The following is a 15,575-nucleotide window of genomic DNA, read 5'->3' on the forward strand; positions in this document are numbered from 1 at the left end:
TATGAGAACTGCACTGAACTCATAACTATCCATTGTTATTTATTGTTTATATTCTTTGTTAGATAGATTATTATTTATGAATTGATAATTGCTACCTGATTGCATGCTTAGTCTAGAATGTCTCCTGCATGACGAATACAATGATGAGATTTGCATGCAGGTAGTGGATTTTAGGTTGTTGCATGCCTTATATGAACTATTTGATGAAAACAACCAGTTATCAGGTACAGGTTTTATGGGAAAATGTGTGATTTACAGACGGCATGTAGCCGAAATTTCGACAAGAATTTTCCCAAAGTAAAACCTTGTACAAAGATGATTATGATTCAATGAAAGTTAAAATATTTTTGAAAGGATAAGTGAAAATCAATTGAATAATTCAATTTCATCCTAACATAATGATCGGATAGTTAGAGGAGCTCAGCTCCATCCCTATAGAAGAAGTTTAAAGAACTCATATGCATCAATTCACTTTTCGAATATTGAGACTCTTCAAAAAACCCGAAAATCATATCCAGCTTTTAAAGTTATATAATTAGATATGGATTGTTCTTGGTTGGTAACACAAAATCATGCCTTAATATATCTTTTCTGATGCATGTGTAATCCATAGGGATAGCTATACTGGTTGCATAAAAGAGTAAATTAATTTTTACCACTATATTTATTTTAAGAGATTTAAAATGATGACTTATACTACTAGACATAATGAAATTAGTTTTTAACTAGTATAAGCAACTTATTTCATCTAAGCTTGGATTCAAATTGAAAAGGGGAGCATCTAAAATTAAAATTTCATTCCTTATGCTCACCCTACCTTTAGCTTAGATTCATAGCTTGCTGTGGCATGCACGATTAATAATATAAATGAATCTTTTTCTACCCACAGTGAATCTTAAATTCAATGCATCTAAGCTCATACTCAAATTTATAGGGGGAGTCCTTGAAATTAGATCTCCATCTTGTCAGGCTCTCCAACACCTTTGGCTTAGATCTATTTTTTTTTATTAATTAAATGTGGCATGAGTTTAAATGTGATGATTGTATTGAAAATCATAATTTGAAATATGTTGATTAGCCACAATTATCTATGTTGGCATATGATCTTGCATTTGATTGTTAACTTTAGGATCTATATGATAGTATTTTTTTTCTAGTTATGTTTTATTTTTGTCCTTAAATGACCACCAGAAAAATTGTACTTGCATTATCTTTTAAATTTTTTTTTTTTTGCAAGCACATCCCCAGTACCTTTTGAAAACATCAAAGGAGGAATACTTTTTTTGTTATGTTTTGTTTTGTTTTAAGTTCTTAATTGATATATTTTTCAAATAGTTTTTAAAATGTTTTTATATACCCAAGTGATTTTATTGTCTAACCCTTTTGCTGATGCCAAAAGGGGGAGAAATATATTTGCAAATTTGGGTGAATATTGGCCTTCAAGCTTTGATAGATGTGCTTCAGTGACAAACTTAAAATACAATGCATATTGCTTTGACAATGTCTTCTGTTCTTGATATGCTTGATCTGCATTGAAAATTTGAAATTATGCATACTCTTAGGGGGAGCCTTTCTAAGCTATACCCACTTTTACATTTGTATTTTTCATCATAAAAAAGGTGGAGATTGTTGACTTTTTGAGTCATATCTTGTTTTGATTATGACAAATACAAAGTATCTTACCTAGGCATTAAGTATGTTGAGCAGGATTATTACTTTGCATGCACGGATGGTAAGGATAAAATAGAAGTCATGAGGAGCTGAAATTCAACATCACTTGGCGTATGACATGACAATACGAAGTGCAAAAGGAATGAAGATAAAATTTATCAATTGTAATTGCATTATATTTTCTTTGAGTCTGTAATAATAATATGGTTTGTAATAATTGCATTACATGCATGTTAGGATGCATAAGCTCAAAAACCATAGAATGACCTTAGGGATCACCTTCAGTCGACTGAAGGTCAACCAACATTGGATTTTTGGGGTTAACTCTCGAGGCCATGATTGACCCTAGGACACATCATGATTGAGTCCTTTGAGCCTAATTGCAAACATATACAAATAGGGATAAAATCATATAAGGTCAAACGAAGAGGAAATATTTTTTAAAGGGCTTCGAGCGACCGAACCTTGGCGTTATAAATGCCTCAGTTGACTGAACCAGCCTAAAGTCAAACTATTGACTATGGCTCGGGTGATCGAACTAATTTTATGCATATTGTCCACGGTCGACCGAACATGAAAGTTCATTTTTTCCACTATCCCCGGACGACCGAACTTGTAGTTCAAAATAGGCCTGGGCGATCGAATTGTGACGTTCGGCAACCCAAACCATGGACCAAGCGCCTGAAACCACGAAGGTTGGGAAATCACCCTAACATTCAGCCAATCGAACTCACCTCAGCCACATGAAGCTTGGAATAGGCTTGTGTTTGTTCGGGCAACGAGCCCTATGGACGGGCGACCGAACCTCTCAGGTTGCTTGATTTTTGTTGCATTTAAACTAGGTTAATTTTAATTAACCAACATTAAACTTTTCCAAAATGACCCTTGTGTCCCCCAACGGTTATAATTTGTTGAATATCTATAAATACTCATTCATTTGGAGAGATTAAGGATTGATTAGCAAACTTAATTAACAAAAACTCTCTCAAAATCTTGGCAAATTTCTTTTATACTCTTACTCATACAAGCTTACATTTTTACTCCTACTGATTCTCTCTTGCAAAATTATTTTAAGTAGGAGTGTTTTAAGATCATCCATTTCATTTACAAAAGCTCACACTCTCATTGCACATTCCTATTTGAAATTGATTTTTAGGAGAGTGAGCTAGAGTTTTCCCTTGGTATTTTATCCATAATTCTTTTGGGGAAACTCTTGAACTTGTGAGTCTTGCATTCTTGTTGCAAGATTCAAAGGTTTGTCTTGTGCTATTGGCTATTTCATTTTTGACAAACTAGAATCTAAATATCTCTTATACTTGATACTTGAAAAATTATTCTTGAGATATTTGCTTGTGCTCTAAAGATCTTTGAGATTATTTCTTGTGATTGATATACATATATTGACTCAAAGATTTATTCACAATACTCTCACATATAAATTGTTATAATTGCATATGATTAAGAGTTGGGATATAGATTTCATTGAGCTCATACATTCATATCATACTGAAGTGTAATTTGTTATTGTATTGTGTGTATTGGTACATATCTGCTTATTGGAGAAGCACATATATTGTACACGAAAATTATACTAATTATTTGTTGTATTCCAAGCGTGGCCTGAAGGGGTGTTAGTCTAGCCCGTACGGATTGATTGTGAATGTTGAGGTCAGTCCTGGTAATTTGACCTAGTATTGTATTCGGTGCCGCTCCACCCGTTAAGTGAGCATTATTGGAATCCTCGGACTTGCGAACTGAGGCGGGGACGTAGGTAGTATTGTCCGAACCCCGATAACATACCGTGTGTGCACTTTACATTTCCGCAATTTATTTACTGCACATATATGTTATTTTCAATTGACTGTGAATGTTATGCATGATTTAATTTCCGCACATTATATTTATCTGCACATTTGAGATTGCATAGACAGACCTTAAGTTATGAAATATTGCTATTTATATAAATTGACCTAGGAAAGTTTAAATTTCCAATTCACCCCCCCTCTCTTGGGAACACACCAATTCCAACAGGGTCTATTTAAGGAAACGTCGATTTGATTTTATCCATATCTATACTGTTTTCTGATCATTTGTTCGTACTCAACACTCTGCTGTAGTTAAGTGTTTTCATTCCAATTTGGGTGGGGAGTATACTTCTAAGGCACTTTTTGAGTAGCTCATCTTTGATGATACTGTTCATCAATCTTCTTGTACTGATACTTTTCAACAAAATGGTGTTTTCGAAAGAAAACATCGCCATATTGTTGAAATAGCTCGCTCTCTTCTCTTATCTGCTAAGGTTCCTAGTGAATTCTGGGGGGAAGCGGTTCTTACCGCGGTACACTTGATTAATAGAATCCCCACATCCCAAAATTCTGGTCTCTCCCCTTGGGAAAAATTATATGGGTCCCCCCCCCTGATTACTCCTCTCTAAAAGTCTTTGGTTGCCTATGTTTTGTCCTTCGTCCCGCTGTTGAGTGTACTAAATTATCGCCACGTTCTGCTATGTGTGTGTCTCCCTTGGTTATGGAGAGGGACGGTTATAGGTGTTTTGATCCTGTTGCTCAGAAACTATATGTCTCTTGTCGTGTTGCCTTCCTCAAACACATTCCTTTCTTTACCATTCCTCCTAGCTCTCCTCATATGACATAGCCAGACCTTATTCGTATTGACCATTTCTCTAATGATGAAAATGGTGGCGATGGTGGTGGTGATGACGATGCAAATGGTGGTGATAATGATGCCCCTCTTGCGGTCCCCCAAGAATCTCCTATGGTTGTGGATTCTCATCAGTCTCGCTATCCCAAGCATGCTCGTAAGTCCACTTAATCACCAAATTTTGTTTATTCTTGTTATTCTAGTTATTTCGCTTCCTTTTTAGTAGCTATTCACCCACTTTGTGAGTCTACCTCGCATAAGGAGGCTGCTTGTGATCCTCTTTGGCAACAAGCTATGGTCGAGGAAATTTCTGCGATGCATAAAACTCATACTTGGGACTTGGTGTCACTTCCTTCTAGTAAGAAATTGATTGGTTCTCGTTGGGTTTATAATATCAAAATGAAGTTAGATGATTCTATTGAGCGATACAAAGCTCGTTTGGTTGCTAAGGGTTTTACCCAAGAGTATGGTACGGATTATGAAGAGACTTTTGCCCTAGTTGCTAAGATGACAACTGTTCGTGCTCTTATTGCTGTAGCTTCTGTTCGTCGGTGGCCTATTTCTCAGTTGGATGTTAAAAATGCCTTCTTGAATGGGGATCTTAAGGAGGAAGTTAACATGGTACCCCCGCTTGGCGTCTCTCATAACCTAGGTGAGGTTTGCAAACTCAATAAGGCTTTATATGGTCTCAAACAAGCCTCTCGAGCTTGGTTTGAGAAGTTTTTGATGGTTGTCACTTCTTTTGGCTTCTCTTCCAGTGCTCATGATTCAACTTTATGTGTTAAGCGTACTTTTGCTGGCTATATCATTCTTTCTTTGTATGTTGATGATATGATTATTAGGGGTGATGATGTTGATGGTATTGTGGACTTTAAAAAAGATGTTGGCTCAAGAGTTTGACATGAAGGATTTGGGGCCTGAAATCAGAATAGGTTTTCTATATTTCTTGAATAATTTTTGTACAAGCCGATACACAATACTTATAATACAATTGGTTATTCTAAATATGGAAACAATCTCCTAAAATAATCTCTCTCGATAATATACAATCCTCTACATAAATGCCCCCTAAATCACTCCAAGATACTCGGGATTTCTGCACTCCTCCTTAAGTTGGATCATAGATATTGATCATATCCAACTTGCAGATGAAATCATCAAAACTCTATCGGGCTAACCCGTTGGTAAGATGTCTGATGTTTGTTCCTTAGTAGGTACATAAGTCACACAAATGGTTCCTTCTTCAAACTTCTCTTTGATAAAATGTCAGTCCACTTCTACATGCTTAGTCTTGTCATGTTGAACTGGATTGAGAGAGATACTGATAGCTGCTTTGTTGTCACAGTAGAGTTTGATAAGAAATTCCACTGAAATTTGTAATTCTTCCCAAAGTTTCCGTAACCATAGTCCTTCACATATCCCTTGTGCAATTGCCCTGAATTCAGCTTTAGCACTACTTTGAGCCTTTACATTCTGTTTTTTACTCCTCCACGTCACCAAATTTCCCCATACAAAGGTGCAATATCCGGTGGTAGACCTTCTATCTTCTGTTGATCTTGCCCAATCCACATCTGTGAAAATTTCTACTTCCTTACTTTCACACTTCTTGAAGAAGAGTCCTTTGCTGGGAGAGCCCTTGAGATACCTGAGGATCTTGTACACAACATCTAGGTGAGTCTTTTTCAGTGAATGCATTTGTTGGCTTACCACACTTACTGCAAATGCAATGTTGGGTTTGGTATGTGATAAATAGATTAGTTTACCAACCAATCTTCGATAACGCTCCTTTTCAACTGATATTCCACAGTCTTCAACTCTCTTTACTGCTTCAATGGGGGTTTCACTAGGTTTGCATCCAAGCATGCCAGTTTTGGTTAGGAGATCAAGGATATACTTTCGCTGAGAGACACTGATACCCTTTTTTGATCTAGAAACTTTCATTCCTAAGAAGTACTGCATTCGTCCCAAGTCTTTAACTTCAAACTCAGTAGCTAGGATTTTCTTCAATCTTTTCTTCTCCACTGTATCATCTCCAGTTAGGATTATATCATCAACATACATAATCAAAATTGTTTTCTTACCACTTTCAAACTGTTGGAAAAACATAGTGTGATCTGATTGCCCTTGTCGATATCCTTGGTTCTTTATCACCTTCGCAAATCTATCGAACCATGCTCTAAGAGATTGCTTGAGTCCATACAGGGACTTCTTGAGTTTACATACTCTATTTTCTTTACCTTTCTTACTGAAACCTGGTGGAATCGTCCTATAGACTTCTTCTTCTAACTCGTCATTTAGAAATGCATTCTTAATGTCGAGTTGCTGTAGTGGCCAATCCAAGTTGGAAGCCAAGGACAGGAAGACCCGAACTGTATTCAATTTTGCCACTGGTGCAAACGTCTTTATGTAGTCAATGTCATAGTTTTGCGTAAACCCTTTTGCAACAAGTTGGGCTTTATACCGTTCAACTGTCCCATCAGCTCTATATTTCACTGTAAAGACCCATTTGTAGCCTCCTGGCTTCTTCCCTCCCGGCAAATTCATAACGTCCCAAGTCCCATTCTTTTCCAAGGCTCACATTTCCTCTATGACAGCTTCCCTCCATTCAAGAATCTCCAAGGCTTCCGGGATATTCTTTGGAATTTTTATCCTGTCAAGGTTAGAAGTAAAAGCACGACACCCTGTAGACATAGTTTTATAAGACATGTATTTTGACCAGGGATATAGAGTACATGATCTAGTTTGTTTTCTTACTGCAATGGATAAATTGATGTCATCAGGTGCAGACTTATTAGAAGGAAGCTCATGGCCATCTATTACCTGATCGAGATTGGGCATGGACTCATGGTTGCTCGGAGCTATCACCGGTTTCAACTCTCTTGGTGCCTCAAGTATGAGATTCTCCTTGTTCTTTGTTTTTGGCTTTCTTGAGTAAACAAGTATTTCCTTATTATATTGTTTTTCTACATCTCCCCCTGAGTTTAAGTGGTCTTTTGTACATGACAGGTCAGGAAATGATGCAATGGCAGACTCAATATATGGCACAGATTCATTAACAAAGATATATGGCATAGATTCATCAACAGAGTAATCAAAGAACTGATCTTCACTCCAATCTCCCCCCTGAAGAGAGGGCTTTCGGAAGTAAGGAGTAGTTTCAAAGAACGTGACATCAAGGCTAAATTTTTTTTTTTTTTTGGTGACAGGATCATAACATTTGTAGCCTCTCTGAGTAGGAAAGTAACCAATAAAAACGCACTTAATGGCATGAGGTTCCAATTTATCCCTATTGTGGCCATGAACATGTACAAATGCAGTACACCCAAAAATTTTCAAGGAGAGATTGGAGTTGAGCCGAGAGTTAGGAAAACATTCTTGAAATTTTTTTAGAGGAGTGACAAAAGAAAGAACCCGACTAGGCATTCTATTAATGAGATATGTAGCTGTTAAAATGGCATCGCTCCAAAATATTTTTGCATATTTGTAGTGAACATCAATGCCCGAGCTACTTCAAGAATATGCCTACTTTTGCATTCAGCAACCCCATTTTGTTGAGGGGCATCCACATAGGAACTTAGATGAATGATTCCATTTTCTTGAAGATAATTTCCCAAGATATTATTGAAATATTTAGTACTATTATTAGCACGTAAAATTTGAATGTGAGTTTGGAATTGTGTTTGAATCATGGAGTGGAAACTAACAAAAATACAACGAACTTAAGTTTTATCTTTCAACAAGTAAACCCAACAAATACGAGTATGATCATCAATAAAAGTAACAAAACATTTCGTGTGAGTGCGATTAAGAGAGCATGAGGGCCCCCATAAATCACTGTGAATCATAGTAAAAGGTTTGGATGGTTAGTATGTGGATTTTGGAAAGGAATTAAGTTGGTGTTTTGCAAGTTCACAAATCTCACACTGAAATTCAAAAGACGTTTTATTTGAACAAATGGAAGGAAATAAACGTCTTAAGTATTGAAAATTGGATGACCCATCCTAGAATTCCATAACAAAATTTCACTATCCTTAGAAACAGATGCAAAATTGCAACTAGCAATTTTATATTGTTCACTCATATTTGCCTCCTCAAAGTAGTAGAGTCTTTCATATGCCTTAGCACTACCAATCGTCTTCCCTGATGATAGATCCTGGAAAATATAGTGGGAGGAAATGAATTTAGCAGAACAATTGGAATCTTTTGTCAACTGGCTAATGGATAACAAATTGCAAGACAACCTAGGGACATGTAGGACATATTTTAGAATTATAGAACCAGAGATTCGAATACTCCCTTTGCCTGCAACAGATGAGAGTGATTCATCTACAATTTTAACTTTCAAATTTCCAGCACAAGGTAAATAGGATGAGAACAGATGATAAGAATCAGTCATATGATCAGAGGCACCAAAATCAATTATCCATGGTGATTTGTAATGAGAGACGGCATTTAAGGCTGTCAAAAAATTACCTCAGTGGGCAAAAGAACTAGAAGGAATACTTGTGGAAGACTGACCCGATGCTTGAATGGTAGAGAACATTTTATAGAGTTGCTCCAACTGCTCTGGACTGAATGCGCCACCTGAAGTGGAATTGTTATTTTTCTCACCTTTTCTCAACTGGGTTATCAATAGCAGCTTGGTAGCCACGATTTTTTTGATTCTGTCTCGGCTTCCAATCTGCGGGCTTCCCATGTATTTCCCAGCAATTATCTTTTGAGTGGCCTAGCTTGTGGCAGTGCTCACACCAGGGATTCCCTTTCTGTACCTTTTGGCTTGTACCCATAGGAGTTCTCGAAATTAGGGCAGACATCTCAGACCCATTATTTCTGATCGGCTCCTTCAACATTACCTTGCGACGATCCTCCTCTCACCTCACCTCCGCAAAGACCTCCAGAGTCGAAGGCAGAGGACGTCGGCCAAGAATCCTCCCTCGCACCTCATCCAAGTCTTGGTTAAGTCCGGCCAAGAATTCGGAGACTCGTTCATTCTTTAGTCTTTTCTTGTATCAGGTACTGTCTCCAAGGCATTCCCATTCTTCCTCAACGCTCAGGTTGAGTTCTTGCCACAGATTCATTATCTCCATATAGTAGTCGGTGATGTCTCTCTCTCCTTGCCGCATCTGCCATAGCCGAGTCATAATCTCAAAGATTTGGGAGTAGCTTTTAACATCTGAGTATGTCTCTCGGACAACATCCTAGACATCCTTTGCCATCAGTAGGAACAGGTAGGTATTGCCAATTAAAGGTTTCATGGAGTTCACAAGCCACGCAGTCACCATGGAGTTCTCGAACTTCCACTTCTGCAAAGCTGCAGCGTCGGTTGAGGCGGGCTTCTTCCTCTCGCCGGTAAGGTAGCCTAACTTCCCTTTGCCGTCAATCACAAATTTGATTGACTAAGCTCATTCATGGAAATTTTTTCCATTCAGTCTTTCCACCGAGAGTGGAAAGGACGAGCTATCTAGCCCATTCGAACCCACGGTGGAGGTGGCTTCAGTCTCGCCGTCGAGAGCTTCAAGGTGCTCGACCCTTTGCTGTTGACGACTCTTTCTGCCATTGCTAACTAGGATTTAGAAACCCTAGCTCTGATACCATGAAATCATAATAGGTTTTCTGTATTTCTTGAATAATTTTTCTACAAGCCAATACACAATACTTATAATACAATTGGGTATTCTAAATATGGAAACAATCTCCTAAAATAATCTCTCTCAATAATATACAATCCTTTACATAAATACCCCCTACATCACTCCAAGATACTCAGGATTTCTATAGGACCACTCCGCTACTTCTTGGGAATTGAAGTAGCCTACTCCCACAAAGGTTACTTGCTCTCCCAATCGAAGTATGTTGCATATATTCTTGACCGTGCTCATCTCACTGATAGTTGGACCGTTGATACTCCTCTTGAGGTTAATGCCCGCTACACTCCCACTGATGGTATTCCTCTACCCGATCCCACCTTGTAACGTACCATTGCTGGTAGTTTTTATCTAACCATTACTCGCCCAAATATTGCTTATGCTGTCCACATTGTGAGTCAGTTTGTTGCTTCACCTACATCTGTGCATTGGTCAGCTAATTTGCGCATCTTGCGATATCTTCGAGGGACTCTCTATCAAAGTCTTTTATTCTCTTCGACCTCGTCGTTAAAACTTTTACTCTGATGCAGATTGGCCTACTGATCATACTGACCGAAAATCCACTACCAGCTTTTGCATATTTTTAGGTGACTCCCTTATTTCTTAGAAAAGCAAGAAGCAAGTTTTGTGCTCTTCCACCAAGGCTGAATATCGTGCAATGGCGTCTACCACGACTGAGATTGTGTGGTTACGTTGGTTGTTGGCTGATATGGGTATTATATTTTCTGCTCCTACTCCTCTGTATTGTGACAATAGGAGTGTTATCTAGATTGCAATGAATTCGGTGTTTCATGAATGGACCAAATACATTGAAATTGATTGTCATGTCACCAAACACCACCTTCAGCAAGGAATTATTACTTTGCCTTTTGTTCCCTCCACCATACAGGTTGCTGACTTCTTTACGAAGTCCCACACCGTCCAATGCTTTTGTTTTTTGGTTGACAAGTTTTTGATGATTCTTGCTGCCGCATCGTGAGTTTAAGGGGGTGTTAGTAATAATAATTATTTGCATGATATCAGGGTAGAATGGTCTTTTTTCCTTTTATTCTTGTAGGTTATATAAGTCATCTTTATCTTTTGTAAAACTCTAATGATTCAATGAAAGCCTTTTCTTTTCCCAATCTTTTGCTCCTCTTTGATTCTATCAGCAAGGAGGCCCTAGGTTCTAACCTTGTTGCTCGTTTTATTGCATGAGTGTTACAAATTATCATATATCCTATAACGGATGGTTTTTACAATTCATTTCTCTCTCCGCACGTGCGGGGGAGAGTTAAGGACCTCAAAACTTAAGCTTTTAGATAAAGTGGTTTCTCAACAATTTCCAAATTGAAATATTGGCAAGTTGACCACATTGACCACATTTGGATTTACTCTAGTTTTGATATGTATCATGAGGAAATATATTGGCTTTTGCCAAAAAAAAATTCTGGGAAATGGCCATAAATGCATCAACTAAAGGGTATTTCTACATACTAGCTGCCTAACCTAGGTACCAATGAGCAATGGATGAAAAGAAATGAAAGTGCATAAATAGTCCAAAAAATATCGAAGGACAAGTTAAAGGAAATTCATAGTGAAAAAATAATAATTAAAAAAAATGCAGGGTCGCCTATGATTAACTTCAAGGACCTTTAACAAGCATCACTTCCTTTTCGATGGAGAGAGAGAGAGAGAGAGAGAGAGAGAGAGGTGCTTACTTATGATAATAGAGAGAGAGAGAGAGAGAGAGAGAGAGAGGCGCTTACTTATGATAATTTGGTCCACTGCTTTGAGATGCAAATGAAAAAGCATGCCTCCAAAGGAGCTCCAGAAAAAGCCTATATGCTGCGGGATGGAGCTGTCGACATGGTATGACCCTGTACTAAACAAAAGAATTCAACATGATCATTTGGTATCACTGTCAAAAATTACAATAATGAAAACCAAAAACGGTAACCCAAAACTAGAAAAAAAAAAATAATATTTATTTAACATTTATATAACTAATACAAATTAAAAATTTAATTAAAAAAATGCTCATTTTCATCTTTAAATTAAACAATATCATAAAATATAATTAAAATAATAAAATTACAAACAATACACATTAAAAAATATTATAGTAAAAATAAAATTATTGTAATTATTTTACTTAATTGTTATACTTCTAAAATTTACTTTACAATAAAAATTTTATTAGACATGATAAATTAAAAAAAAAGTAAAAATATTTTGTAATTGGCTTTATTATTAATTTTTTTTAACTTAAGTATATTTTTATTTTTATTTTTATTTTATTTAATTCATGTGATCATTTTATTTTAATTTTAATTTTAAAGTATATAAAATTAATTATTCAATCCAAGAAAATTATTTTTGGATATTAAAATTTCAGACAATAGTTGTCAAAACTAAAAATCATAAAATATAATTTTCTTTTTTTTTACAAAACTAAAAACTGAAAGTATAAATAAACATGGTTTCATATTCTGTCTGGCACCAGACAGACTCTTAAATAAACAGCTATTGTGCAAACATAGAAAGAAAAACTTAGTTATAAAAAGAAGAGGAGCGCATTGTGGGACTACAAACTATGAATTGGCTTCTAACAATTTCGAGAACGAACTGAGGGCCACTGAAACTAGCTCGACAAAATCAACTAAACATGCAACGTTGGAACCATTTCAGAGATCATTATCTCACAGAGATAAGGAAATATCCTAATCCTACATTTTCACAGGCACCATAAATCCCAAAACACGTTTCATACAGAATGAAGCACAATTCATGGAAAATCTTTTCATCTAAAACACCACCAGCCCCAAAAATAAAATTGAAAAGAACTACTCATGAATGAATGACGGTTTATCAGAAACTACATTTGCTGGCGCAATGGCGAGGCCAAACATCATTCCCAGAAAAATCAGCTTTTGTGGCGATTTTTGCCGCCGCAAAAGCTGTGAACTTTCTTCCTTCTGTTTTTTTCTAGCGACGGCGCCACACAGCAAACACCCAGCGACCCCTGTGTTCCTATCGACAGGGAGGAAAAACCCAGAAGCGCCCATCTCCATGCTCGAGCTTTCGACCTCAAATAATGATTTCCCCCAACTCTAAAGTTCCAAACAATCGAGGAACCTGCAACTGGCTCCTTCGTCGATTTCACTCCAATTGAATTGAATCTATGGAATTCAATTCATACAAATCTAGAGCAAAAATCATTCGAGAAAATAAACACCACCTAGCCCGGCAGGAACAGGTGAAATCTTTAACACAAATTGGGTTTTGGCCTTTGTGAGATGGTAATCCTACGTTTTTCAGAATTATGAATGATTCTGAAATCTCATTCTCCCACTTCCCCAGTTTCATGAATATCATATGTTTTTAGACTAAATTATTTTTATTATTTTAATCACTTATTTTATTTTCTCAGTGTAATAGTAGAATTATTTTTACTATTTTAGTCACTTAAACTTTAATGTCTCGTAATAAAATACCATTACATGTTGTTGTGATTAGCGCGTATTATTATGTTTAGTTAGATTATTATGTGTTGACTGGTTTTAATTTGTAGTTGAAAATTTTATGCCATGAATTTAATTTGGTGCACATTTAGTAGGTTCTCATCATGAAAATATAATTATTTTGTACACAAATTAATAGTATAATAGTAGTTTTTTTTTAAATATTTATTATGATTGTTGTGTTAAACTAAATATTGACATGGACAATTACGATCTTCTAAATCTATAAAAATATTTATGTCATACAGGCATTGCATTTTCAATACTAAAACTCTCATGAATGCATTTTTCATTTTTTTAGTTTAGCAAACTAAATGCCACTTTAGGACCATTCCATTTACAAAATCTTTTTACATTTTTCAATAATTTATTATCCTTGTCAGATCATTTTCACATTTATTTTGCCTCCTTTTTCACAAGTCCCTTACTCTATTTCGTGTCAAGAATTGCAACACTCTCTGAAGCTATTCACACTCTATGTCCTTCGATCACTACGATGTGTGGCATTCCCTCTCACCCTACGATTTTGGGTTCTCCCGCCCGCCACCCGGAGGGGGGGGGGGGTGGGAGTGGGTGGGGACTACCCTCACTTCGTTCTCGAATGACTACTTTAGTCTCGTCGTTTGTGATTCTCACCCAAGAGTCACCTCAAGTCAAGAAGTGATATATGGTAGGATTCTCACATTCCTTAAGAATGAAATTCTAAAAAAACAGGATGTCTATGGAATACACAAGAATGAGAATAAAATTGAACATAAATGGCCTTGCAATGTAGTAGTATGCAATATTATCATATTTATAAGAATGAGAATCCTAAGAATAGCATATAAGGGATACAAAATCTTTTTTACTTTTTTTTAATAATATGGTACCCATGTCATCTCATTTTCACATTTATTTTAGGGCAAGAAGTGATATGTGGTAGGATTCACATATTCCTTAAGAATGAAATTCTCAAAAAATAGGATGCCCATGGGATATTTGAGAATGAGAATTATCATATTTATAAGAATGAGATTCTTGAGAATATCATATAAGGCGTAAAAATTTTATACTAAGAATCAAACGGGGTCTTTTGAAGAAGGGTCTAACATTTACATCCATGGTTTGGATGTTTTATTCAAGTATAAGAAGAAAAAGGGTAATTATTAAATTTATTGCCACATTCCATCCAAAAATTCTCCAATTGGAGGATTTTTTTTTTAATATAATGGAATGAAATGAATGGAAAATCCTTTCATCCTTCTCTCCTCTACAAAAAATTCTAAACAAGAAGTATTTAAAACTCTTCCTTGCATTCTTTTCCCTTCCACTCCCTTTTCCATTCTCCCAAATACAATGTAAACCATACTACTTTGCCACCAAAATTAAAAGCATTGATTGTGTTTGGTACTGAAGGAATATTTTTTATTTTTTTTATTTTTGTTGCTAAGATGACTCACAAGACAAACACAAAGCAAAAAACATATGAGAATGAACAAGAAAGTACCACAGAAACAAAGGAAGAAGATGGCGGCCCACCTGACACTACCTCCAACAGCACACCTTTGAAAATCTTTGAACCAAGCTCAATGAATCCTATGAGGCAAGCAAAAAGGATGAAGACAAAACTTCTTCTAGAATGTGCAATGAAGTTGCCTATGTAGCAGCCCAATAAGCTAGGTTATTGGCTTCCCCTAAGGCAAGAAGAAAGATCCCTAGATTGAAATTTGGTGAAATATAATCCTTTTAACAATGTGATTGTATCCCTAGTAGGATTCTTATGAGATTGAATTATATCTTCAATGATAAGTTTAGCATCGCCTTCAAGAATTGTTATACCCTCCTCAAAATTTAGTCTTGATAATATCGAACATCACCTCTCCTATTGAAGGGTTAGTAGCATAAAATACATTGACCCATCCTTCAAGTAGTAAACCATTATCTTTCCTAACCATGATTGTTATATAACAATGAAACTCTTTCCTTCTAAATAGGGGGTGTAAGTGAGTCAAGTCTACTTATGAGTTATTTGGATTCGACTCGCCTCCTAACTCATCTCGGCTTGATTTTACTCAAGTTTGAACTACCCAAGTTGTAACGACCCGAAAAATTTTAA

The 15,575-nt window shown here is 36.3% G+C and overlaps 1 protein-coding gene across 1 annotated transcript in view; it reads right to left on the bottom strand.

The window, feature by feature from the left end:
* Window positions 1–15,575, bottom strand: part of LOC131156748 (mediator of RNA polymerase II transcription subunit 33A-like) — an 85,184-nt gene that overhangs the window by 52,783 nt on the left and 16,826 nt on the right. The window contains exon 2 of the mRNA XM_058110667.1: window positions 11,723–11,833. Coding sequence (XP_057966650.1) covers window positions 11,723–11,833 — 111 coding nt within the window. The remainder of the gene's footprint in view (window positions 1–11,722; window positions 11,834–15,575) is intronic.

Source organism: Malania oleifera, chromosome 5, assembly GCF_029873635.1.
Source record: "Malania oleifera isolate guangnan ecotype guangnan chromosome 5, ASM2987363v1, whole genome shotgun sequence".
Classification (NCBI taxonomy): domain Eukaryota; kingdom Viridiplantae; phylum Streptophyta; class Magnoliopsida; order Santalales; family Ximeniaceae; genus Malania; species Malania oleifera.